Genomic DNA, 26,712 nt, shown 5'->3' on the forward strand with positions numbered 1-26,712 from the left:
TGTAAGGTTCCAAAGTAGAGTAGTGACTTTTTCAGTAGTGAGATTCAAAGTTAAAAGAAGAGTATTCTAAGCAAGTCTGAGCTCTGATTATAGCGAAGCTCAGATATAGATAAATGTGTTTTAAAAAAAACTAAATACCGCAGAAAGTCTCTAGAAAAGTAAATACTGTCACATTGCCTAGATTTGAAAAGACAAGGGCAGTTCATAAGGAAACTACGTTAAAATCAAATATGAACCTGAATGATTTAGGAAATTTAGTATCAGCAATAAAATATGAGGATCAATAATCAACAGTCTTCAGCTTATTTTACAAGTAGGCTATTTGTTGCTGAGTGGAAAGAAGGAAGGTTTGGCTTCCTTCCAAGTCTTTAGCTACTGCCATATGTACTGAAAAGTCATGTGGTCTAATGAGACTAATGTGAAATCTATTGCTATAAATGATATAAAGTACTATACATATAACACAAGTTTAATACTTCAAGATAGCCAGATCTAAATATTTTCTTCATAAGGTATGATGAACTTTGCATTATGTTAATGAGGACACTTTTTACTAGCAGGAATTAGTATTTCGGGATGTGTGAAAATGATGAATGGTGGTCTGTATAGAGAAATGCAGATGTGCACCTCTCTGCCAGAATACTGAAACTGAGTAAGGAGGTTGTGTTTCATAAAGACATCAATCCAAAGTACAGTACCACAACAGCTGTACCATAGCTTAAAAATAAATAAAACAGATTTCTTTGAATGGCCCAGTCAGATTCTTAACATAATCCCATCGAACGCCTTAATAGCATTCTCCATCTTGTTTGCCCACTAACACTGATTGCAGTTTTATGAAGAAGAATAGCAAAATGCATTTTGGCAAAGTCTGTTTTACTTTTGCACATTGTTTTGGAGCCATAAATCAGGTGGCCAAAAAGTACTTACTTAGGGTGTTAAATGCTTATAAATAATGCCATTTTCTGTCTTCTTTTATTTTTATTATGTTATATATTTTTTTTTTAATTTCTTCCTTTTTGGAAGAATTCACAAAGAATGAGTGACTCAAAAAAATTCCCATTCTAATGCACTGAAATTCCAAGCTTGTAGAGCCCTTACTGTAAATGAGGAAAATAATGTGAGCTAACTGCTTTAAGTCACTGTGGTGTTTTTTTTTTTAACTGTTAACAAAAATCAGCATCTTTTTGCTTCCAGCTGGGGTTTCATGGTAGTGTGAATCACACTTAACTTTTGAAGTAAGCAGTGTTGAAAAGATTTAACATTAACAACTTATTGCTGTTATAATTGGCCTAAAAGAATTCAAGCTGGTCTGATGACTATGAAAGTAATTACTTTTTTATTATGTTTTTTAAAAATGTACTGACTCTGACTCTAACTAAGTGTAAATTATAACGTGTTAAAATGGCCTATTTGAAATGCACTCATTCAATAAAACTATTTTTTTCTGCTAGACTTTTGATAAAAATATAGTTTCTTTTTTAAATTTATAAGTTTAGTCTTATGTTTAATTGTTACTCAGTATTTTTAAGCCACAACAACATTGCTACAGCCTTTATGCCTAAACTTTAACAGGTAATATTGCCTTAAAATAGTCTGATGGTAAATGTAGGCAGCGATGAATTGCCTCTTGTATGTTGTGTGCTTGAAAATGTACCTCCAAAACAGACCGTTTGCATGCAATGTCTACATAGTTACTATTGCTAAATACATTTAAAATTAGTGGATTTAGTTCTAAAATACCTCAGACCTACGTAAATATGAATACTTTTGCCTAGGGAAGGTAACAGAGTATCACACACAGAGGCCTTCAAGCCAGTAAAAAATGATAGAATAAAACTCAAATAAATCAAGTAATAAATTGGATAAGTACAAGAACATGAAATATGAATGCTTGTTGGCTATCAATAATTAAGAGAAAAAAATCTTCTGGACTTCGCTAAAATCTCTGTGAAGGTTTTGCAACATGACCTCCTGGTTGTGCTTTTGCCACAATCTGTTTAATAACTCTAAACGTAGTTTATGACTTTTGATAAGGGCAAATTTAAGTTTTGAGAAATGTTACACATACTACTTTTGATTCTTACAGTAAATGGCCCCTTTATGTCTTGCTGCACAATACTTCCTTTTTAACACTAAGAAGCTGCTTAGTGATCTCCAGTGCATGAAACATGATGGTTGAAACATAAAGTTTACCTTTAAAAAAAAAAGTAAGCACATACTGTATTATATATTCAAGATCTAAAAGGTAAAAAGATTTTCCTCTTTAAAAAAAGTTTAAAAAAGAAAGGTTTTAGTTAAGATTTTTGTACTATGTTCTAGCACAATGCTATTACTACTAGTGCTGCTATTGTGCGCTGTAACCAACATGTCTGTTTCCCTTTCAAGACACCACAATGACCTTTGTAATTGTTAGCATCATGGAGATTAAGACTTACTGATAACCAGCTCTTCCTCTCTTCTGTAGACTAGGCAGCAGAGACTGGTTCTTCCAACTTAATACAGTTACATTTTGTCCAACAAAGCTGTGTAAACAAAAAAAATAAATGTTCTCTGATCATTATTAAAACATGAACAGGAATGGAGTATTACCATTTAATAATAAACCAAAAGGGTACTATTTTAATTTTTTGTAAATAAATAGCCTGAATGATGCAGGAACTTTATGTTAATCTCTCAGTGGTTAAAAAAAAATCTACCAAAATAAATAAATAATACAATAAAATTACAAAACATAAGCTTTCATCACAATACGTAGATGAAATTTAATTAAACAAACACTTGCAAATCACAGCTTTAGTCGTCATGCTGAGTGAACAATCTGGGTGAACACTCAAGAATGTTGTACACAAGTATAAAAGGAAGGCTTCTGCATGCATGTCTTCTTTTGCTGAGCGTTCGTTTGGTGAAAAAAGCACGTCATTCTAGTTCAGTACATTTTAAAGGCTGTCCGGCTAAGGATCTGCGCTGGCATCCCAAAGCTTGCTGGTTCCAATCCCCGTCACTGCCAAAAGAGATGCTACTCTGCTGGGCCCTTGAGCAAGGCCCTTAACCTTCAATTGCTCCAGGGGCGCTGTACGATGGCTGACCCTGCGCTCTGACCCCAAGGGGTATGCGAAAAAGATGCATTTCACTGCGTGTTGTCCTGTATAACTATGTATGTGACAAATAAATAACGAATTATTAAAAAAAGCCTCTTTGTATAATTTATTCATTTATTTATGTACATATTTGTTTTTCTTTGGTTATCTTGAATGTATATCTTTATGCACACTTAAACAGATATGCCACTCTCCATTTTTAATGTGCTTCCAGATCACTGATGTCTGTAAATGTTTAATTCAGTTGTTTTATTTTTTGTTTTTCTTTTTCTTTTCCCTAGGTTGGTGTACAAATGGTTTTTGTTACTGTATAAAATCAGCTATGCCACTGGAATTGTTGGTTATGCAGCTGTAATGTTTACCTTGTTTGGTATTAACTTAATATTCAGGTGAGTACCAAGTGGAAGAACATAGTACATGATTTTTTGCTTATATGTATTAATTGCAGTGGAAGACTTCAAAGAGAAATTAACAGTTTAATTTGGTTCTACATGAGTAAGTATGGGATGTACTGGAGTGTAATCTAGAATTGTGCATAAAGTTGTTGGGATTCTGAACTGGATTAAGCTGGTTCAAAAATGAAATATGGCTTTTTAGTGTAAATGTTAAGATTTGCTATTAAGATAAGTGTGTGTGTCATGATTTGCATTATCATAAAGTAATAATTATTGACCAATTGGTATAATAATGCCTCCTATGAAAGGTGTGGCTTTAAACTTAACATACACTAAAGATGGAGTTGGAATTGCACTTTTTAAGCTGTCATGTAAAAAGGTACTTGGGACCTTGTTCTGTCATCTGCTGGTCTCTGGGTATTATGTCCCACTGCCATCCCCTGGTAGCATATCTCTCTGTCTCTCTCTCTCACTCTCACTCACACTCACACACACATGATGCACCCCTGTCACTTGCTGGGCTACTTACCTCTATGTATCCTGGGAGAACATTAGATGTTCCCTCCAATACCACACCTCTATCCCCCTCTCTGTCCCTCACTGTTAGACCTGCCCATTATTGTGTACACATTGCTACTGTGGTGATGCTGTCCTTCTTGCACTCTTTTGTTGGTTTATCCTCCCCATTGTCAGTACAGGCCCTGTCCATATCCTGTGTCAATCTTTTTTCAGTCTCTTGTCCATTGAATAATGCATCACATGTACTAATTGACTTTACTTTTTTGGTATTCTGTTTTGTTTAATTTTTTTTTTTTATTATTTAGATTTTTTTTTTACTCATTTTTTTCCTTAAATATATTTCTTTCATCTTCTTGTGTTTTCTCTTACCTCAGGGCGTCCTTTCATTGCCAGATTACCTATCCACTTATGAATGCTCATATGTATCAAAATAGATAGTAGAATTAGTACTGGTGGTATATATTTTACAGTGAAATTTTTACCTGTTGACTGGCCAACATGCAACACAGCATGATAAAAGAAAATGTGTAGCAATACACAGCCTCATTTTATATAATAGAAAACACAAATCCACTTACCTGATGTACTCCTTACCAATATCCAAATAATTATATTATTTGTCTTTGTTTCTTGCTAGAGGTAAATGGTTTATGATTTTTTTTTGTCTATTTGACAATTGGATTAAAAAAGGGATTTAAGTATAACTATTAACATCAATGAATTCAGAACCATAAAAATTGCTGAAAGGCAAGTCAATATTCTAAACCTGCTTTTTTCTGTTTTAGAGTTTTGGTGTTCCACTGCCGATCCTTGTAGCTCTAAGTGTAGGGAGTCAGTCCATCACAAGGCACAATTGCAAACATAATCTATGCTCTCTCAATTTTATGATTTTGGTAAAAATTGGAGTACCTAGGAAAACTGCTGGGGATTCTCCTAGCTTAATGTTCATTTTTTATTTGTTTAAGTTATGTTTAATGAATATAAGCACTCAACTAAAACAATTATTTAAATTACTTAGAGAATTTATTCTCTACACAGATTGTGTATACAGTGATCCCTCGCTATATCGCGCTTCGCCTTTCGCGGCTTCACTCTATTGCGGATTTTATATGTAAGCATATTTAAATATATATCGCGGATTTTTTGCTGGTTCGCGGATTTCTGCGGACAATGGGTCTTTTAATTTCTGGTACATGCTTCCTCAGTTGGTTTGCCCAGTTGATTTCATACAAGGGACGCTATGGGCAGATGGCTGAGAAGCTACCCAACTTACTTTTCTCACTCTCTCTCTCTTGCGCTGACTTTCTCTGATCCTGACGTAGGGGGATTGAGCAGGGGGGCTGTTCGCACACCTAGACGATACGGACGCTCGTCTAAAAATGCTGAAAGATTATCTTCACGTTGCTACCTTCTGAGCAGCTGCTTCGTGAAGCGACATGCTGCACGGTGCTTCGCATACTTAAAAGCTCGAAGGGCACGTATTGATTTTTGCTTGTTTGTTTTTCTCTGTCTCTCTCTCTCTCTTTGTCTGTTCCTGACGGAGGGGGTGTGAGCTGCCGCCTTCAACAGCTTTGTGCCGTGGTGCTTCGCATACTTAAAAGCCAAATAGCCCTATTGATTTGTTTGCTTTTCTCTGTCTCTCTCTGACATTCTGTGCTCCTGACGCGTACTCCTTTGAAGAGGAAGATATGTTTGCATTCTTTTAATTGTGAGACGGAACTGTCATCTCTGTCTTGTCATGGAGCACAGTTTAAACTTTTGCAAAAGAGACAAATGTTTGTTTGCAGTGTTTGAATAACGTTCCTGTCTCTCTACAACCTCCTGTGTTTCTGCGCAAATCTGTGACCCAAGCATGACAATATAAAAATAACCATATAAACATATGGTTTCTACTTCGTGGATTTTCTTATTTCGTGGGTGGCTCTGGAGCGCAACCCCCGCGATGGAGGAGGGATTACTGTACATCAATGATTTCTTAAGTGTTAGAGCTAATACTATCTTGGTTAAATTTCTGACTTAACAGAAACCTTTTCCCCCTCACCTATAAGACTTTAAAAATGTATTGTGTCTCATTGCAAAATATTTTTGTGTAACATTTTAAAATATGAAGTTGAGATATTTACTAGTTCTGTATTCTAATTACAGGACAGTGATAGAATTGTACATTTTTTGGCTTGTGTAAATCATTACTCTGTTACAGACATTCTTGTCAAACTATTTTTTTCTTATTAAAACAGAATAAAACCAGAAGATGGGATGGACTTTGGAGTCTCACTTCTTTTCTACGGTCTTTATTATGGAGTTTTAGGGCGAGATTTTGCAGAGATGTGTGCAGACTTCATGGCTTCCACTATAGGGGTAAGGGGATATTTTATAGATTATTTACAGTGTTATGTAACTCTTAATTTCAGGCAATATAAAGAATTATCTGTCTCTGCAAAACTGTGTCATAGCAGTTAAATCTTTTCAATTCAGACTTTATTTTATACAGGACAATTTCTCAGAACTAAAAGATTATAAAATATTAACTATAATAATGTTCGTTTTTGTGTTGCTAATGCACAAGCCAACATACTGCACTTTTGGAAGGTTTTTTTTCAGATTCATAACCTAAACTATAATGGAGTTTTAGATAACACAGTTTAAACACATCACTTTAAGATGAAGCACCAAAAACTGTCCTGAAGTTCTTGGCCTTGGAACACTAGGCACTTGGCTTATACATACAGTTGTGCTTGAAAGTTTGTGAACCCTTTAGAATTTTCTATATTTCTGCATAAATATGACCTAAAACATCATCAGATTTTCACTCAAGTCCTAAAAGTAGATAAAGAGAAACCAGTTAAACAAATGAGACAAAAATATTATACTTGGTCATTTATTTATTGAGGAAAATGATCGAATATTACATATTTGTGAGTGGCAAAAGTATGTGAACCTCTAGGATTAGCAGTTAGTTTGAAGGTGAAATTAGAGTCCGGTGTTTTCAATCAATGGGATGACAATCAGATGTGAGTGGGCACCCTGTGTTATTTAAAGAACAGGGATCTATCAAAGTCTGCTGTTCACAACACATATTTATTGAAGTGTATCATGGCACAAGCAAAGGAGATTTCTGAGGACCTCAGAAAAAGAGTTGTTGATGCTCATCAGGTGAAAAAGGTTACAAAACCATCTCTAAAGAGTTTGGACTCCACCAATCCACAGTTAGACAGATTGTGTACAAATGGAGGAAATTCAAGACCATTTTTACCCTCCCCAGGAGTGGTCGACCAACTAAGATCACTCCAAGAGCAAGGCATGTAATAGTCGGCGAGGTCACAAAGAACCCTAGGGTAACTTCTAAGCAACTGAAGGCCTCTCTCACATTGGCTAATGTTCATGTTCATGAGTCCACCATCAGGAGAACACTGAACAACAATAGTGTGCATGACAGGGTTGCAAGAAGAAAGCCACTGCTCTCCAAAAAAAAAAATCATTGCTGCTCATCTGCAGTTTGCTGAAGATCACGTGGACAAACCAGAAGGCTATTGGAAGAATGTTTTGTGGACAGATGAGACCAAAATAGAACTTTTTGGTTTAAATGAAAAGCCTTATGTTTGGAGAAAGAAAAACACTGCAGTCCAGCACAAGAACCTTATCCCATCAGTGAAACATGGTGGTGGTAGTATCATAGTTTGGGCCTGTTTTACTGCATCTGGGCCAGGACGGCTTGCCTTCATTGATGGAACAATGAATTCTGAATTATATCAGAGAATTCTAAAGGAAAATGTCAGGACATCTGTCCATGAACTGAATCTCAAGAGAAGGTGGGTCATGCAGCAAGACAATGACCCTAAGCACACAAGTCGTTCTACCAAAGGATGGTTAAAGAAGAATAAAGTTAATGTTTTGGAATGGCCAAGTCAAAGTCCTAACCTTAATCGAAATGTTGTGGAAGGACCTGACGTGAGCAGTTAATGTGAGGAAACCCACCAACATCCCAGAGTTGAAGCTGTTCTGTACGGAGGAATGGGCTAAAATTCCTCCATGCCGGTGTGCAGGACTGATCAACAGTTACTGGAAACATTTAGTTGCAGTTATTGCTGCAAAGGGGGGTCACACCAGATACTGAAAGCAAAGGTTCACATACTTTTGCCACTCATAAATATGTAATACTCGATCATTTTCCTTAATAAATAAATGACCAAGTATAATATTTTTGTCTCATTTGTTTAACTGGTTTCTCTTTATCTACTTTTAGGACTTGAGTGAAAATCTGATGATGTTTTAGGTCATATTTATGCAGAAATATAGAAAATTCTAAGGGGTTCACAAACTTTCAAGCACAACTGTAGAGAGCAAGCATGAGCATGAGGAGTGAATGGCAAATCACCACTGACAAGCTAAACATATTTAATATATATTATTTTAAGAAATTGTGTGTTAGATTAATTGGTAACTTTGAACTGATCTTGTGTAAGCTAGTGTAGATGTGTGAATGAGTGTGATACCTGCTTTGCTTTCAAGGCTGCTGATATAAACAGTTTCCTCTCAACCATATCAATTGATTAAGAGGTTTTGGTGGATGGGTTGTAGAAGATCATTTTTGCGTCTCAATATTTTATAGCTGATGTTATTGGGTAATATGTACAAAATCAGTTGTTTGCTATCCTAAGACCTGTTTGCTGTAAGTAAAATCTCCATTAACTCGTCATCAAGTAAGCCTTTCATAATTTAGTGGTGTTGATTTTTCCTATATGTTTTGGATTATATACCTTTGATCATTATGATTGCAATTACATATTCATAAAAATTATTTTTTGGCCTAACAGCTTGAAATCAGTCTAGTTATTTCTGATGCATACTGTACTATATTTTTATTCACCCATGTTAACTCATAAGACACATCCTCCAAGTGCTCTACCATTCTGAAAACTGTATAAAAATTAAATAATAGAAACAAATATTGGAAATGTGCTCACATACCATAATAACTGTAACTGGAAATTACTGAATCTTGTCTTTCATATATTGACTTCCAGATTACAGAAGGGACTCACTGACAACCTGTTGTGGTCAATTGCAACTCTTTAATTACCTCAAAATAAGTCATTCCTGTAGGTCTTCTCTACTGTACAATGTACCTCAAAGTAAAAAGTTCACTATGGACAAGTACAAGCTTTCATAGGACCAAAGTAAAGTTATGTAGTGGTACAGATTAAAAAAAAATTAACACAAGCCTTAAACATCCCTTATCCATAGTTAAAACCATCAAAAGGAGTATGATGCCATAAGTTCATTACCCAAAGCAAGTCATCACTCCAAAAGTAATGACCAGGTAAGTGAGAGGAATGATCGGAGAAGTTGAGTTCCCTTTTATAAAATGACAATTCTGAAGAACCTGTAGGGCTTTGTGTCACACACTCATCACCATTAACATATCCAGTATTCTAACTTTTATGGCATACTCACCTCAATAAAGTCTCACAAAAATCCCACCACAGCAAGGCCGTCCAAGGTTTCATGTGTCAACATTGTGTTGTTGTTATTGATAACTAGAAATAAGGACTATTAAACAACTAACCTCTACTACTTTGTCTATTTCAGTTTTATAGTGCATCCGGTATGCCCACAAAACACTTGTCAGATAATATCTGTGCTGTGTGTGGACAACAGATCCTGGTTGATGTGAATGAAGAAGGCATTATTGAAAACACGTATAGACTTTCCTGTAATCATGTGTATCCTTGTCATTGTTAAAGAAGTCTATCAGATGTGGTGTATGTGTGGATCTAGGTGCAAGCAGAAATCAGAGATACAGAAATAAAATATTAACTGTCTGTATAATTCACTCTTTATTAATCCCAGAGTAAATAACACAGTATGGGTTTTCCAAAGCACTCTTTATTTTCTTTGACCAGTGAGCATTTATTTACTTCTGATTGTTTTTACCCCTTATCCTTTTAGTTATATGCACTGGTGCTAACTTTTGACAGAAATAAGTAATATTTGATTTCTTTTGAACTGAGGCGTATTGTACCTCAAGTGCCTACTGCTATTGATGCCCCAGTATGTTAGGTTTCCTGCCTAATAAATGAACTGTTGCTCCCAAATTAAGTATTTCATCTGTTCGCTATATGAAGGAACACTGAGGCTATGTCAGTGAAAGTGTTATGAAGGTTTGATGGATGTAGGGCTGATGTGCCATATGGCCTACAGACGTACCAAGCAATGGAAAAGATACTCTGATAGAATAAGCAGCAAGACCAAGCTCACAAATATTTCCTTCAAACTGAGAATCTCTAAAATCTCTGGGAGTGAACTTGCGATCTCTTACCATGTACAGTATTATGATTAGATTCACCCCTTGTAATATACTAAACTTCACTTTTTTTCAAAAGTTGACAGAGGAATAAATATAAGACTATAAATCAAATCTTTGTCTCCACTTAGTCAGCTTCTTAGGTACCCATGACATACTTTTAATTTTTAATAACGTATAGAAGTACTGAAAGCACATAAACATTTAGTAGTATTGTATGCATATCTTCATTTTCACCTGTAGTGGCCCTGCTGCTATAAATGCAGGTTAGATTTACCAAGTCTTTTTGCTTCATTGGCAAATGGGACAGCTGTGCTAAAGAGTCTTATTTCGTTAAAAAAGAACAGACCATTCTGTAAGCATTTGGTTCCAGGACAGAAAAGCATGGCACACAAACCACTTGGAGATCCAACAGCAATATTTTTGCTTCGTCTTCAAATTTGGAGTGGTGAAATATTTAATGAAAGCAGTTTAAAAATGAAGGTGATGGATTTTGATATTTGAGGCAGATGTTTCCATGAATAACAGATGCCAAAATTAAGGAAGGCATTTTTGTAGTCCACATATCAGACACGTATTCAATAACAAGCAGCTTAAGGAACTGCTTAGTGGGCCCAGAGGAAATCATATAGAAGGAATTTAAGAATGTTGTTGAGAATCTTCTTGACAACTACACTGGTTGACAACATGCATCAATCATATAAAACTGTGAATTGCAACATGTTGCTAAATATTAGTTTTCTGTATTCATACTTAGACTTCTTATCTGGAGCAGTCAGTGATGAACAAGATGAAAGGTTTCATCAGGACATCGCAATGGTGGAAAAGCAACATCAGTGTTCGCCAACTATTGTTAGACACTGAAATGAGAAGCATCCAATGCTGAGAACAAATGAAAATCATTACCAAAATATTTTAAGCTCAATTGAACCAATGCAGTGTGTCGGCATCATTAAACAATTAAACATATTAAGTTCAATAAAAGCTAACTTTGTGCCTCTTCAAATTCCTAAATGATACAGTCAATCTGAATTATAGTTGTATTCAGCTTCAGGCTATCATAATCACCAAAGGTTTTTCAGGAAGCAAATCTTTTGAAAAAAGTTAACATCTAATGTTATTACTGTACAGCTTTAATTGGCAAGCCTTACCACAGCTTGTTTGTTGGAAGATATCTGTTTCTATCAAACTAGATTCCGTATATCTCTCTGAACATTAGTTTACACTTGCACAAAATTTCTCTGAGTGAACTTATTCAATACACATGTAAATATTGCTTTAAGCATGTGCGTTTTCTTAATTTGTACTGAAGGGAAGTAGATATTTTGCTAAGTAATTGTTTTATAATTATAGCATCTGCACATTTACAGTCAGAGGTAAAAGAAAAATTACAATCATTTTGGTAACATTTCCACCACTTACTGCACATTTAAATTACATATTGAAGCACAGTCTATGGGTATGCGTGCAGAGGCTAAGAAGGACTTTTGCGAGACTGGGTGCAGCTATACATCTGGGCACAGTGAAAGCTGGGAGGGAGTTATGAGCATTAAGCTGTATGCGCAAAAAATATAGCTATTGCTCATTAAATAGAAATAACTTCACAGCTGTTATGTTTACCATTATGTAGTCGTTTAAATGAATATTTTTGCATGCTTTGCACTTTTGAGTGTGTAAGCTGCTGTAATATACAGGGCATAACAATTGCATTTTTATTATTTTTTTCCTTCCTTAACATTTAACTTTTTCAGATTTCATGAGTTCTGTATACGAGGTTGGTGCATTGTGGGAAAAAAGCAGACATGTCCATATTGCAAGGAGAAAGTTGATCTCAAGAGGATGTTCAGCAATCCGTATCCTTTAACTACATTTGGGGGTTCAGGGTTCAAGCAAGTTAAGACCCCATTTTTAGCTTTGGATTTGATAATTACGCAGTACTGATAAAGGGCTGCTGCCTTACAGCCTTTTGGAGTAATGCATATTCTCGCCATATATATAATATGCAGCGGTGTTCTCTGGGAATTCTAATTTCCACCCATATCCTCATACTTTGTGTTTTATGTTAGTTTATGCCGTAATGGTTTGAGTGAGTTTTGACTTATGTATATGGTTATGCTCAGTGTTTAATGTCCATGGTAAGTTCCTGCTTTGTCTTCAGTATTGGCTTCCCGCATGCTGAGAGGACCTCAGCTTTCTTTACATAGGTAGTTATTTTTATATATTGTTTGTGTTTTATAAAAAGACAGAAATATCATTACTATATATTAAATATTGCTAGTCTTTGATATTGTACTATAACTCCTAGGTTTTAAATTAACTGTGAAATCTGTTCTTATGTGTCTGTATGTTGCAGCATTAAGAAACTGAGAGTTTACATGTTTAAATAATCATGTTAATAGTTTGTAAACCATACGTTTTTGGTGAGCAGCATTGGCCTTCTTGCATCAAAAATCTTTTTTTATTCTCCCCTACCATGAAGTTTATTTGTTGGCATTACATTAAGTAGAAAGTTGTTTTGGTTTCTTTAGAGCAAACCTTTATTATCTAGTTTTAATTATCCCATGATCCTATATTTGACTTATCAGATTAGGACAATTTAAATTAATTAAATTATCTGTCATCATGTATCCTACCCATGCTCCTAACTCTTTATTCATAGTTTTGGATGTGTGTCCACTACTTCAAGTAGTCATGCAGAACAGTTTCATATTATCTTTCACATTACAAAAATGGCAAATTAAGGTACAAATTAGATTTCCCCAAGATGCACATTGCGATAAAATGTGATGATTCGTATGATATGATAGTAAAGAAAAACAAAACTTTTATATTTAAGTTTCAGTGAAATGACCATTTATTCTGGTTTTGTTATGGTCATCTGTTTAAGTAGTATTATGTTTATATCAATATATGAATGATTTGAAATCACTCTGTGTTGCCTCCTGACTCTCTGGTATGGGAAAGCCTTCACATATGATATACAGGTTGATTCTTCCTGATGTCTAGTTATGTAAGACATCAAGCTTTTTGGGGTTCCCTCCTCTTTTTGGTCCTCTGGACTCAAAAAATCCCCTGATTTTTAGGCCATTTTTGGATCATGTTTTATGCAGAATTTACATCCTTATGATAAAAAGTAAACCAATAGGTGAATTATTGATCAGAAGGACTTGAAGTTGTGCATGCATCATCAATTGATCTCAGAGCTTCACCTCCTAATGGCATTTGAGAGATCAAAGTTCCTTATTTTCACAAAACTTCAAAAAAATGGAAATCGGTAATATAGGTATGTGGAGTGTTGTTTTATGCAATTCCAAGGTTGCTGATCACAATAATAATATTTATTGATACATGATTATTTACTGGTGGTCCTAAACCCTGTAGGAGCCACTCCCAGAAGGTAACAAATGTCATATTTTAAATTTAAGCATGTGTGGTATGGTTTTAGACTTTTTCAAGGTCATTGACTATGAATTTGACCTGACTTTTGATCCTTTGCTGGAGATCTAGCACTCTATTATCCTCTATAGGAGGGTGGAAAATAACAAATACAATCAAGAATATTTAGACTTTAAACATTAAATTGACGCACACATGTTAATATTACAAATATCTGACACAACTATTCTTGTTTATTATGTACTGCAACCTCATGAAGTAAACCATTACATTTTTTATGAACACCCTGAATTGGGAATGTTTATGCTAATTCAGACTTTTTGAAAATATTAAAGAGAAAAATGTAGTGTTTCAGCATAAGGTTTTTAGAATTTGAATAAATGGATCAAATGATTGCATGCAAAAATACTTAACAGCAATCTGTTGTAATTCATTTGTTTCTGCCAATGTATGGATTTTCAGAAAAATACAAGCTAGAGTATAATTTAGGGGTGTGGATTAAAACTAGTGTATATTTTTGCAGCACATTTTCAGTTACTTCCTTTGGAGTAAGACTACATTTTTACAAATGCCTTGGCCACATTATTGTGTAAACAGTTTGCTATATTTGATAACATTCTCAAATTTACTGCCTCCAGTGTGTGGAGTATATTGTAAATGCATTTTAAAATAAAAGTATTTTTGTTATTGTTATTACAAAATCCAGTCTTCCAGCTTGCTGCTCATAATTTCTAAATAAATGAAATTGTTAAAAGTAATTTAACATCCACAAAGTGAAAACCAAAACTAGTCCCCTTCTGGTGTCTGATGCTGCTGAGACAGTGTCTACCTCACCCTGTCACTGTAATGGAAAGCGTACTGGTAAAACTGAAGGATGCTTGTTCCAGAAAAGGTCAAATTTGTCACCGCCATGCATTCATTAATTTTGTCTATTATCTGTATGTAATATATTAAATGATGGGTGGCACAGTAGTGCAGTGCTTAACAATGCTGCCTCATGAAGTTTTCTTGCTCAGTCTTTGGTTCAGATCCCATGACCGGTTACTACCTGTGTTGTGTTTCCTTATCCTTCATGTTTTGGTTTTTTTTGCCCCTAGGCATATCTGATTTTCTTCCAAACTTGTACTTGTTAGACCAATTGGTGATTCCAAATTGCCCCAGTGTTGGAGTGAGGGAATGCTCAAATGACTGCTTGTCCAATCCAGGGTTGGTTCCTTCCTTGTTCTTAATACTGCCAGGTTAGGGTTCAGGTCTTCACAGCCCCTGAATTGGATTAAGCAGGTTTCACAGTGTTGTGTGTTATCCTAAGTAAATCCTTCATAATAGTTTTACTCTTGTTTTTTCACTGTTGGGTTTTCCACCACTCTAAGTGATGTTCACCTAGAGTAATCTGATAATTTGTATTTCTACAAAAAATGGCATCATGAAAAATTTGAGACCTGACGACACAGCACTAGGATGTATAAAATATGCCATTAAGATATACCCACACAAAATCCAAACAAGTCAGAGAGATTTTATTTATTGTTCTCTTTTTGGAGATTATATTTTCCATTATGTGGTTGATGCTTTTATTTTTATTATTTTCATGAATCACACATTTCCCATAAAACTGATTTAATCCTTAGGTAATGTTATTCAAATATTTAACTTGGGCTTGACAAGATGAATATATTTTGGGAATCAAAAAGAACTTAACATTTTTACTGGAAAGTATTGACTTAAGTTTTGTTTCACCAGAATTGACCTTAAAAAATAGCTACATTTGAGCCATCAGGAGTTTCCCTTCTGATGATTTTGCCTGTTCAGCATGTCATAAAAGCATGTCACTATTACACCGTTTCCACTACAGGCCACTCTGTCGGTCAGTGTTTTTACTGTTGAGCTCAGATTTTTCAGAACTCTTATAACCATGCTGATATTAAAGATTACCAAATCCTAAACTACCTTTTAGATGAGAGGATAGGCTTCTTTTGTCTTTTTAAAAGTTGTTATAAATTTAGCCTCAGTGTTCCCAAAAAATAAATCATAAAGTTTTTCTGATATTTAAAATACTAACTTAAGAACCCAAAACTATGTATGCTTAGAATAAGAACGACTGAGAATGTGAGCTTATGCATAGATGCATGTCCAAATGTTGTTGTTGGCTGAACCATTTTGATACTTTTTGGCTTGCTTTCTGCTTGCTAGGGAAGTGGGCTAGACAATCCAACTAGGGTTTTACAAGAGCTGAGTATCCATTGAATACTGAGAAAGAGAACAGCCTAATCTGATGTGCTGGCACTAGACCAAAACACTCCATGGGGCTGGCTTCACTTGTCACTAGTAATGCTTTGCATGGCCCACATCTGTTATGCAACTGCTGCTGCTGTGAACCATTTCAAATCACTCCCAAGAATCTCTTTTTATTAAACTTTTAGGTCTTTGAAGTTTTGAACAGCAGTGTCTGCAATGTCATTTTTTGTGTAACATCAGAAACTACATTACATTCATATTACAAATACTACTAAAGAAGTAATTGCTTGTTTATTAGAGATATTTGCATACTTAGATAAACAATATCAGATATTCTTGTTTTAGTATCTTTTTTTCACTCTTGCTCTCTCCATTTGGTTCTGTCATGCTTCTTTCAGCATTTTTTGGTACCTGCATACAGTATATGCCTTCTTGTTGGAAGTAAAAGTTACAATTTGAATTCAACACTATTGGCACCTCAGACTGAAGTAAGTGATTCAGTTTTATCTGCCATCCCAGTCTTGTAACTATCTTTCACAAAGAACACTGAACAAAACTATAACAAACCAGACATCCAAAGCGAGTGGTCCAGGAACATTTGGGGTGGGGTGAAAGATGGTAGAAAATAAAGCAAGAACCACACTTTGTCTTGGGCCACATGCTCCTTAGCTTTAGTAGTAAATTAGGACAAGAATAAAGTATTTATTTGTATCTATTTATCTAAATGCTGTTTGTATCTATTTATCTAAATGCAAAGAGCTCTGCATGTGATTTCTTAATTTTCGTTTTAATCCCATTCATCTGAATTATGAATTACTTATTCCACGGTTTTAGGTAACAGATATTGTAATTGTATTCTGTTTATTATTTTGAACTATTGAGAGCCATACCCATAACTTTTTTTTTGCTGTTCAGAAAAATTGCAAAATACACACTATCTTGGCCATTTTTGTTTTTTGTGTACAGAATGTTCCCAGTTTAGCATTGTGTAATTCTAGTTTCAGTTAATCCAAGCGTCTCAGCTTTTAGTGCTGACTTTGTGGGAAGCAAGATGAAATACGGGATAAGCCTCTGCCTCAAGCCTTCTAGTGACCTTGTGGACCTCGCTGATCATGGTAGTACACTTAGTATTGCAGACATATGTCAGCTTGGCAGTACTCAGTCACAAAAGTGCTATATAAATCATTTTGCAGAATTTGCTTTACTAAGACAAAAATTCTACATATCTGTTAGTATTTGTCAACCCCATAACCTTGTGATTTAACTTTTGTTGTTTTTATGTGTTTTATTGAATTTCTGCTCACTTCTTTGTCTGAAGCAGAAAACCTTTCCTTTGTGGGCTTTTCTGTCTCCTGTTCTTTTGTATGACTGATAACTGAGCCTGTTGCCATAACTTTTGTGGGTTATTCTCACTTACTCTTTACTACTCTGTACTTGCCATCTTCCTGAATCTAAATTGTACAGTTTGTACTTCTAAAGCAGCCATTTCATTTTTCCCTTCTATTGGTTCTACAATGCAATAAATCCTCTACAGATAACACCAGGGACATTTTTTCTGACTCATAACAGGAACTAAGTTGAACTCATGCTAATTATGTGGCCATTTTTCTTTTTTTGTGTGTAACTTCACTAACTGTTGTAATTGTTCTGACTTCCCTTACTAAAATGTCAATAGCACCCCCCACAAATGGTTTGTTAAACAAGTGTTAAGTATTTAGTGGAACCCAGTTCATAGTTCTGCAGCTTCAGATATCTAATCCTAGTAACTATCTGTGGAGCCTACAGCTTCAGCCTGTGTCCATGTATGCATTTTCTCTGGGTTTTCTCTCATATCCCAAAGCAATACAGGATATTTCCTGACTCTAAATTAGCTGTTTACAACTGAGTGTATGAGTGTGTACTTTAATGGACTGCCATTCCTTATAGGGTTTGTTCCAGTCATATACCCAATGCTGTTGGCATAGGCTCTGTTTCACCAATTATGCTGTAATGGAGAACACTGATTCAGAAAATCTTTGGGTGGAGTGTTAAATTTAAGTATTTCAAAGGTGTAAATTAAAAAAACAATCAAAATGACCAGAATCACTTGTTTTTAATCATCATTGCCTTTTCTTCAGGAGGAGTTAATGATTTAAAATACCATGTTAAAAGTCTGCACTGTATTTTCTTGTTTCTTTTTTCCCCGTGTTGCTTAAAGTATCCCTGTGACTAAAAGAACATTTTCCGTGCGTGTTTTTGTCACATGCCTCTGCTCATGAAAAAAGAAAAAAAACTGAACAGCTATGCCCATTTACAACTAAACAACTAAACTTGCAGTGAAAAGCACACTAGGTGCTAATTTCCCACAGTTTGGCAAGTTCTGTTCACCATAGAAACAACCACATTAAATGCTAAAATGGTGATTACATACATCAAATAAGTAAGGCAAAGTTTATGTGCATTTATTTATACACAAATTTGATTTATACCATTTTAAAATGGTATTTTTAAATGAAAACATTCTTAGTCCACATCAGTTTTCAGTGTTAACAAAAATATCTGACAACACTAAAAAAACAAAAAAAAAATGGACACGTGCACATTGGTGGAAATCTCCTTGGATGGACTGTATAGTAAAAAATTCAGAGCCCCTTGATAATAAATTCCCTTTCAGAAGGTTACCACACACAGGACTCTTATAGCATGTTCACAGCCAGGGCAAAAAAAGAGAAAATGATCAGCTTTAAGCTGACGTCACATTGCGCAATTTTTTTGCAATGGGGTATGTCAGAACACCATGTTATATGCCTGAAAATTGCAGCCCATGTCTCATTTACCAACTGGCCGCTGATGTTTCAGCACAGTCTTGCTCGCCCCTTTTTCTGACAGCCAATAATATGCTACCCAAGGAAGCAGGTGCTGTTCAAAGACTTAGCTGTGGTGTGTTCATCCCCAGTCTCTGCCCTTTTCTCTTTTTCCTATTCTGTTTGAGTACATAAAACACAAGACAGACAAGCTTCTCATCCATTTGTGAGGTTCAAAACACGCATGTTCCTTATTCCTAACCATACACTGTATGTATTGTACTTCCAACTGAACATTCATTGGTTCTCAACTCTCGCACGCAAAGAGCTTGCCCCTCCAACCAAAGAGAATTTCAAACCTGTTTGATTTTATCCTAGCCAGTCACAGACTAGTTGTTCTCAGTCATTGGGTATGTCAATGTCACATTAGACAAACTGCTTCACGGGAATGTGCTGTTGAATGCCTCCAACTGGTTAAGGTTATGTAAATGAAGGCTATGACTGAAAATTGTTGGAAAAATCATCTAATGTTATGTAGCCTTTATTTTCATTTGGAAGATTTATTATAAGCATTCCACAGCAATCTGAGCATGTCCTGTATCAAACAACATTTAATAAATAAATACGTACCCACATGCCTATATCTTAGCTTTACTGCATTATGTTTTGTGTCCCCGTCCTATATTCTTGTGAGCTCAGCTGTATTCTACACCCATCAAATTTTTTTAAGTGTTTTGTTATTAATTTTACTATGGAAAATGCCCCTGTTTATTGAACGGATCAAGTTTAATTAATAAACATCAATGAGAGGCTATCAATTGAATTATTTACAATCTAATTTTCAGGGACCTTAAATTTTTCACAACAGTGATTTTGCCACCGGCAGCGGGATTTATCACAAAACTGTAGCAACTGATAAATTATTTGCCTTTTATGCAAGGTTGCAGCAGTCCAATTATACAAAATGCAATTTAGATGCATACAGGTAAACAACACAACAAATACCACAGAATGTAACTCTTCTATGCCACCATATCAGAATGTTTTTTTTTCGTTATCAGTCAGAGAATGAGACATTATAATCATTATGATCCAGTCAGGGAACGGCCATGTAATAAGCTTGAACCAACCAGGGTGCGATGTGGTCTCAGTAGTTTTCATAAATCTTTATTTTAGTTAATTCACAATGAAACACTGCACCAGTGTTTTTTCAAAGTATGGAGCTCTGGAGAACATTTTCAAAAGGATTTGTTTTCTTCAGTTGAAAACGCCAGTGTAGTGTACACAAATGTCTGCATTTTTCAATGAAAATATAGCAGTATGGATGATATTACAGTTGCATCTTGAACTGTGTACAGAAAGCCCTTTGGTTTCTATTTCCGTGTGAGAACTGCCACTTTCTGCTGTGTACCTCTTCCCTAAAACTGGGGATAAACATTATGTAACTGTCAGTATCGTTCACTGGTAAAGATGTTCATGGTAATTTATCTTTTTCACATTCTTTGTTGGGAATTCAAATTCTCAATTGTATGTTGAACCAAATATTGCAAGAATTTTCAGAGCCAGTAGGTGCACTTGATGTTGATATCATCTTGGTTTAAAAATTATCGGGGTGCACAAACCAAATTGCTCTTTTGAAGTCTGATTTCCTTGCTGTTCTGTTTGAAAAGATCTACTGTTTATGTCACTGAAAAATGTTTGGCCTCAGTTGAAAATTCAGTTATATTTGTGACCGAGAGTAGCACTCGCTTACTTGCAATATGAAGTTCTCAAACCAGGATGTTAAATTGTTAATCTCTTTATCCACAAACTCATCACACTTGGAAACATTTTCCTTTTTTTGTTACATTGCTAACAACATTTAAAAAAGTGGGCTACTTCCCCTTTAATATCTGTCTTGAAGAAAGTTCACATTACTGATAGCAGTTAATGATATTTTGTAGCATGCCAAAACTGTTCCAGAATTTTCCCTTTCCTGACCACAGCACTTTATTGTGGAATTGTGAGTCATCAATAGGTGGATGTAGGAATTAGCAATCCTAAGTGAAAATAAATAAGGGAATTAAAAAAATGCAGAGTAACAAGATTATACTTGTATTTCCTATTTTTTTTATGATTCACGTCTTTGTGGAGTAAGTGTAGAATGGAAACAAAATCATTAAGCTGTGTTTTAAAAGGAAACATTCCAGTAATTGGGAGATCTTGCTGTAACAAGATTACTTGTTTTTCTATAATATGAAAAGGAAGAAATCACCCTAGTTCAGCAATGTTCATATGCTAACAAAATTAAAATGAGCATAATTTACTGCATGGTTCTAATATAAAATGTGTGATTCAAAGCTATACCACCGTTACACAAGATTATATATTATCTTGCACCCAATAATGTATACTAGCCAACCCACAGCGTAGCATACGCCGCATAATTATTTATTGATAGGTGAACACTTCCTGAAAGACACAGTTGTCCAAATGGGGTGGGTTTGAGGATACGACTGTGAGTGAATGAAAAGATGGAACTCTGGAGAGAGCAACATAGAATTGTCCGTGACTGAAAACTGGTTTTGGCAGATACAGGCACATCTTTTTGAAAGTTTGGCCCTGTGCCTTATTAATTGTCATTGCAAAGGCCAATCTAACAGGAAATTGTCTGCGTGTAAAAGTAAAAGGCAAATTTGAATCTGATGGGGTCAGGGATATCCAGGGATTAAGGACAGTTTGTGAGGTAGCAGCTGTGATAGTCTTACACTCCAGTACATTGCAGTGAATGCTGGTAACAGAAAGTCTAGTGCCATTACAGAGACCTTTTGCTGGCAGGAGTTTTTTGTGAAGCATGATGACAAATTTTAATTTTGAGTTTATGCGGAGGCATGCCAGTGGGAGTAAGACTATTAAGAAATTCTTCTGGGAATTAAAGATGATCTGCAGGATCGTCTGTGATGATGGAATCAACGCTGGTGAAAGGTGTGAAATGCGTTTGTAATTGTTTTTCAGGAAGAGGATAGTGGGCAGGTGACGTCACATCAGTGTGGAGATCACTTGGGTGTGTCCTCTGTGTGCACATACCGACATTGTCAATAGATGGCACCAGAAGGTCATCACGTATGTATTTGAGAGGAAAGAGAACTTCATAATGCCCATGATCCAAAGGACCGCTAAAGAGCAGAGATGTTGGGCCGGATTGTAAACTCGAGGAGAGGCATGAGGACGTTCTCGGAAGTGAATGGTAATAGTTTCTGGAAGCATTTGGGACATTGCCACAATTTCTGCCTCGCCACCATAAACTCTGGAAGTATTCATGTAGTCAGCATATTGTTGAGCAGACTGTATGACTATGCTTCCATGACTAAGAACAACGGACAGCACATCGCCAAAGTTATCCCGATGTTGGCAAACAAAGGTTACAGCCATGTTGCAAAGTTCAAGAGCAACAGTTTCATCGATGACATTTTTCCAGAAAAAATCAACTGATAGAAACACACAGTTACCTGATGCAGGAATTTGTATAACATTGAAAGAAGTGTTGTTTCCATGAAATACATTTGAAGCGGTGGCCATGGTAAGCAAATGAACAGTCAACATGGCTCACAGCTGCATGTGGACTATAGCACAGACCAAAGCGAGTGAGGATGTGTTTGGTGAGGTGTTGCTTGCGGGCCCATGAGCAAGCAGTGTGTATGCCTCGAGAGCGAGGGTGGACGCAGGAGGAGGGTTAGAGTTGGCGCCCGGGGCTCTGTCATGCGTATCCCATGGTCTTAGAGTTGGCAGATAGAGGCAAGTCTTTTTGAAAGTTTGGCCCTGTGCCTTATTAATTGTCATTGCAAAGGCTAATCTAACAGGAAATTGTCTGCATGTAAAAGTAAAAGGCAAAATTGAATCTGATGGGGTCAGGGAAATCTGGGGAATAAGGACAGTTTGTGAGGTAGCAGCTGAAATAGTTTTACACTCCAGTACATTGCGGTGAATGCTGGTAACAGTCAGGCGGGCAAGCCAACAAAAACACTATGCTCTTAGTATGGTATGAATCAGGTTTTTGTAGACAAAGGTTTTCCCTGTTCCTGAAGGACCATCTAAGAAGAAGCATGTTTGTCACTGATGGGAATCGCTGTATGCAGCGTGTAAAACAGTTTGCGAGGGTGGACGCGGTCATGCGTATCCCATGACGCGGGAGGAGGGTTAGAGTTGGCGGGCGTGGCTCTGTCGTGCATATCCCATGGTCTCTGTCGTGCGTGCCATGGTCGGCTGCTTAGTGAATTATATATATATATATAGATGACTTTTCTTTGGAACAGCAGTTCATATGTGGTTCGGCTTATCTGGAAATTCATGACTGATGGTGAGCACATCCTGTAGTCTTGTGTCACAGAATAATTTGTGTATATAGTAAGTAGTCAAGTATGAGAAGTAATACATGCTTTATTCTCTTTAGCTACTAGCAGAAAATATCAAGTGGACCACTACAAATGGGAACTGACCCAACCACAAGGAAAGGTCAGAGGCTGTGGAAATATACACAGAGTGGAAATGAGTAGTGCAGTGCAGGCCATGTGATGTAATGTATGTGACCAGCCTGTCACAAGTGAGCTGTAGCCAAGTAATGATCCACTTTCCTACAGAATTCAATCACTAAAGTGTGTTGACAGCCTGACACAGCATTACGAAATCTTAACAAGCAGATATGCCTCCAGGAAAGAGTGAATGATGATGTGCCATTTGTGTTACAGAATTATGCATTCATTCACTTTGGAAGTCCCCATTAGTACGTTAAACCACTCTATGCGTGGTACAAAGCAAGCCGGTTTTCATTTCAAGTTCAGTGTTTTGTGTTCATATGTAACAAATGAAGTCCAGTACACTGAGGTTCTTACACATTCGTATTTAACTATCAGTTCAATAATAATAAAAAAAAAAACTTGACAGTTTAAAAATACAGGCAGCAGTCACATATTTTAGAAAGGCGAGGACTCCATTACCCAGCATACTTCATACCAAGAAATTAGATGTTCTGGTTTGTTTCCCATATTAAAAAAATGAGACATAGCAGCACTACAGAACGTCCAGAGAAGTTTCTAAGTGGTATGCACCATACCATACCATACCTCACCTCTTGCATTCTCCAGTTTTCCTGTGTGAACGCAGACACAGGCGTGCATATTTGTATGAGTGAGCCTGGTGATGGACTGGGATTGTTTCTGGCAGTCCATGACCCTGAATTAGATTAAACAGGTTTAATAATGTTATGTATTGGACCATCTAACCACGTGTGTGAACAGAAACACTGATGTGATAGAAATAAAATAAACTCTTTTGGGACAAATAGTCTTTTCTGTTCTTTTTTTCTGAAGAGAACTGGTTATTCAGCCTAACAAAGTTTGCCAAGCCTAGTCATCTAATTTCTCCAAAATAACATTAGGTTAAGATTTGAAGGTCCCCAAAGTCCGACTCTCTTCCACTGTACTGTACTTGGTTTGTGTGATTTGATGCTGCAATGGTGTACTGCCACCTCCAGAGCAGTTCTCTGCTTATTTGGACTAAAAAGACTAAAGAATGTATGATTGTGTATAATTTTAAAAACATGAATACTCCAGTATAAGTGTATTGGGTTCCAGAGCCTATAAACGTAGTGCTGGATACAAGACAGGGACCAACCCTTTATGAAGTCCATGATCATCACAGCACGCACTCACACATAACCAAGTCAGAATCAACGGTCAGACTAACCTATGTGCCTCTGGAATGTGGGATGAAATAGGAGACCCTGGAGATAGCCCACCTGTGTACAGGCTGTAATATTTACTTCTAACATTTTGTATTCTGCTTTTGTTCTGGTTGAAAGTATAGTCAAATAGTGAAAATGATCGGTAACCCACTCTACTATGATAACTATTTTTAACATATTAAACATGTAATGTGTATTAATTCAACACCCCCTTGATATGTACAGCCTCTAAAATAACACATTTCCTTAAAAATGTTTGTTTTGAAAGTGTGTTTTGTTCCAATTCTAATGAATACTGAAAAGAATTAGAAAATACAGCCATCGTTGACCAAGTTTAAATTAAAGTGTAGTTGTTTGACACAGTAGTCTTTTTTTTTTTTGGGGGGGCTTTTTAGTTTCTACCTGTGATTTTTTTAACAATGTTGCCATTTACGTGCTGTAATCCGTTGGCTTTTGTTTATTTGTGGGTGTGTTTTGAGGAGAGTTTATAACAGTCCACTCAGCTTTTTAGACGTCTTAGTAACCTACAATCAAGAAATGTGATGTATTGTAGAAAACTGTGCAGCACGACAGATCTCAGAGGTTTTTACTCTGAAACCTGAAGCAAGTGGTCTTAGTGCACTGAGGTTCTTGGTTTGCTGCCATTTCTTCCTTATCACCAGGATGATTTATTTGATAGGATAAAGCTTTTCATTGCATCATCAAATAAAAAAATAAAAAAATTAACAGTATTTGCAAATATTATATAAAATTATTGCTTAGGAATTACAGATATATGTATAGGGCAGTATACAGTGCATCCGGAAAGTATTCACAGCGCATCACTTTTTCCACATTTTGTTATGTTACAGCCTTATTCCAAAATGGATTAAATTCATTTTGTTCCTCAGAATTCTACACACAGCACCCCATAATGACAACGTGAAAAAAGTTTACTTGAGGTTTTTGCAAATTTATTAAAAATAAAAAAAAAACTGAGAAATCACATGTACATAATTATTCACAGCCTTTGCTCAATACTTTGTCGATGCACCTTTGGCAGCAATTACAGCCTCAAGTCTTTTTGAATATGATGCCACAAGCTTGGCACACCTATCCTTGGCCAGTTTTGCCCATTCCTGTTTGCAGCACCTCTCAAGCTCCATCAGGTTGGATGGGAAGCGTCGGTGCACAGCCATTTTAAGATCTCTCCGGAGATGTTCAATCGGATTCAAGTCTGGGCTCTGGCTGGGTCACTCAAGGTCATTCACAGAGTTGTCCTGAAGCCACTCCTTTGATATCTTGGCTGTGTGCTTAGGGTAGTTGTCCTGCTGAAAGATGAACCGTCGCCCCAGTCAGAGGTCAAGAGTGCTCTGGAGCAGGTTTTCATCCAGGATGTCTCTGTACATTGCTGCAGTCATCTTTCTCTTTATCCTGACTAGTCTCCCAGTCCCTGCCACTGAAAAACATCCCCACAGCATGATGCTGCCACCACCATGCTTCACTGTAGGGATGGTATTGGCCTGGTGATGAGTGGTGCCTGGTTTCCTCCAAACGTTGACGCCTGGCATTCACACCAAAGAGTTCAATCTTTGTCTCATCAGACCAGAGAATTTTCTTTCTCATGGTCTGAGAGTCCTTCAGGTGCCTTTTTGCAAACTCCAGGCGGGCTGCCATGTGCCTTTTACTAAGGAGTGGCTTCCGTCTGGCCACTCTACCATACAGGCCTGATTGGTGGATTGCTGCAGAGATGGTTGTCCTTCTGGAAGGTTCTCCTCTCTCCACAGAGGACCTCTGGAGCTCTGACAGAGTGACCATCGTGTTCTTGGTCACCTCCCTGACTAAGGCCCTTCTCCCCCGACCACTTAGTTTAGATGGCCGGCCAGCTCTAGGAAGAGTCCTGTTGGTTTCAAACTTCTTCCACTTACGGATGATGGAGGCCACGGTGCTCATTGGGACCTTCAAAGCAGCAGAAATTTTTCTGTAACCTTCTCCAGATTTGTGCCTCGAGGCAATCCTGTCTAGGAGGTCTACAGACAATTCGTTTGACTTCATGCTTGGTTTGTGCTCTGACATGAACTGTCAACTGTGGGACCTTATATAGACAGGTGTGTGCCTTTCCAAATCATGTCCAATCAACTGAATTTACCACAGGTGGACTCCAATTAAGCTGCAGAAACATCTCAAGGATGATCAGGGGAAACAGGATGCACCTGAGCTCAATTTTGAGCTTCATGGCACAGGCTGTGAATACTTATGTACATGTGCTTTCTCAATTTTT

The 26,712-nt window shown here is 36.6% G+C and overlaps 1 protein-coding gene across 1 annotated transcript in view; it reads left to right on the top strand.

Moving 5' to 3' along the window:
• rnf121 (ring finger protein 121) overlaps positions 1 to 26,712 on the top strand; it is a 73,020-nt gene that overhangs the window by 39,631 nt on the left and 6,677 nt on the right. The window contains exons 5-8 of the mRNA XM_051926555.1: positions 3,383 to 3,490; positions 6,253 to 6,373; positions 9,605 to 9,738; positions 12,071 to 12,172. Coding sequence (XP_051782515.1) covers positions 3,383 to 3,490; positions 6,253 to 6,373; positions 9,605 to 9,738; positions 12,071 to 12,172 — 465 coding nt within the window. The remainder of the gene's footprint in view (positions 1 to 3,382; positions 3,491 to 6,252; positions 6,374 to 9,604; positions 9,739 to 12,070; positions 12,173 to 26,712) is intronic.

This window comes from Erpetoichthys calabaricus, chromosome 4 (assembly GCF_900747795.2).
Source record: "Erpetoichthys calabaricus chromosome 4, fErpCal1.3, whole genome shotgun sequence".
NCBI lineage: Eukaryota > Metazoa > Chordata > Cladistia > Polypteriformes > Polypteridae > Erpetoichthys > Erpetoichthys calabaricus.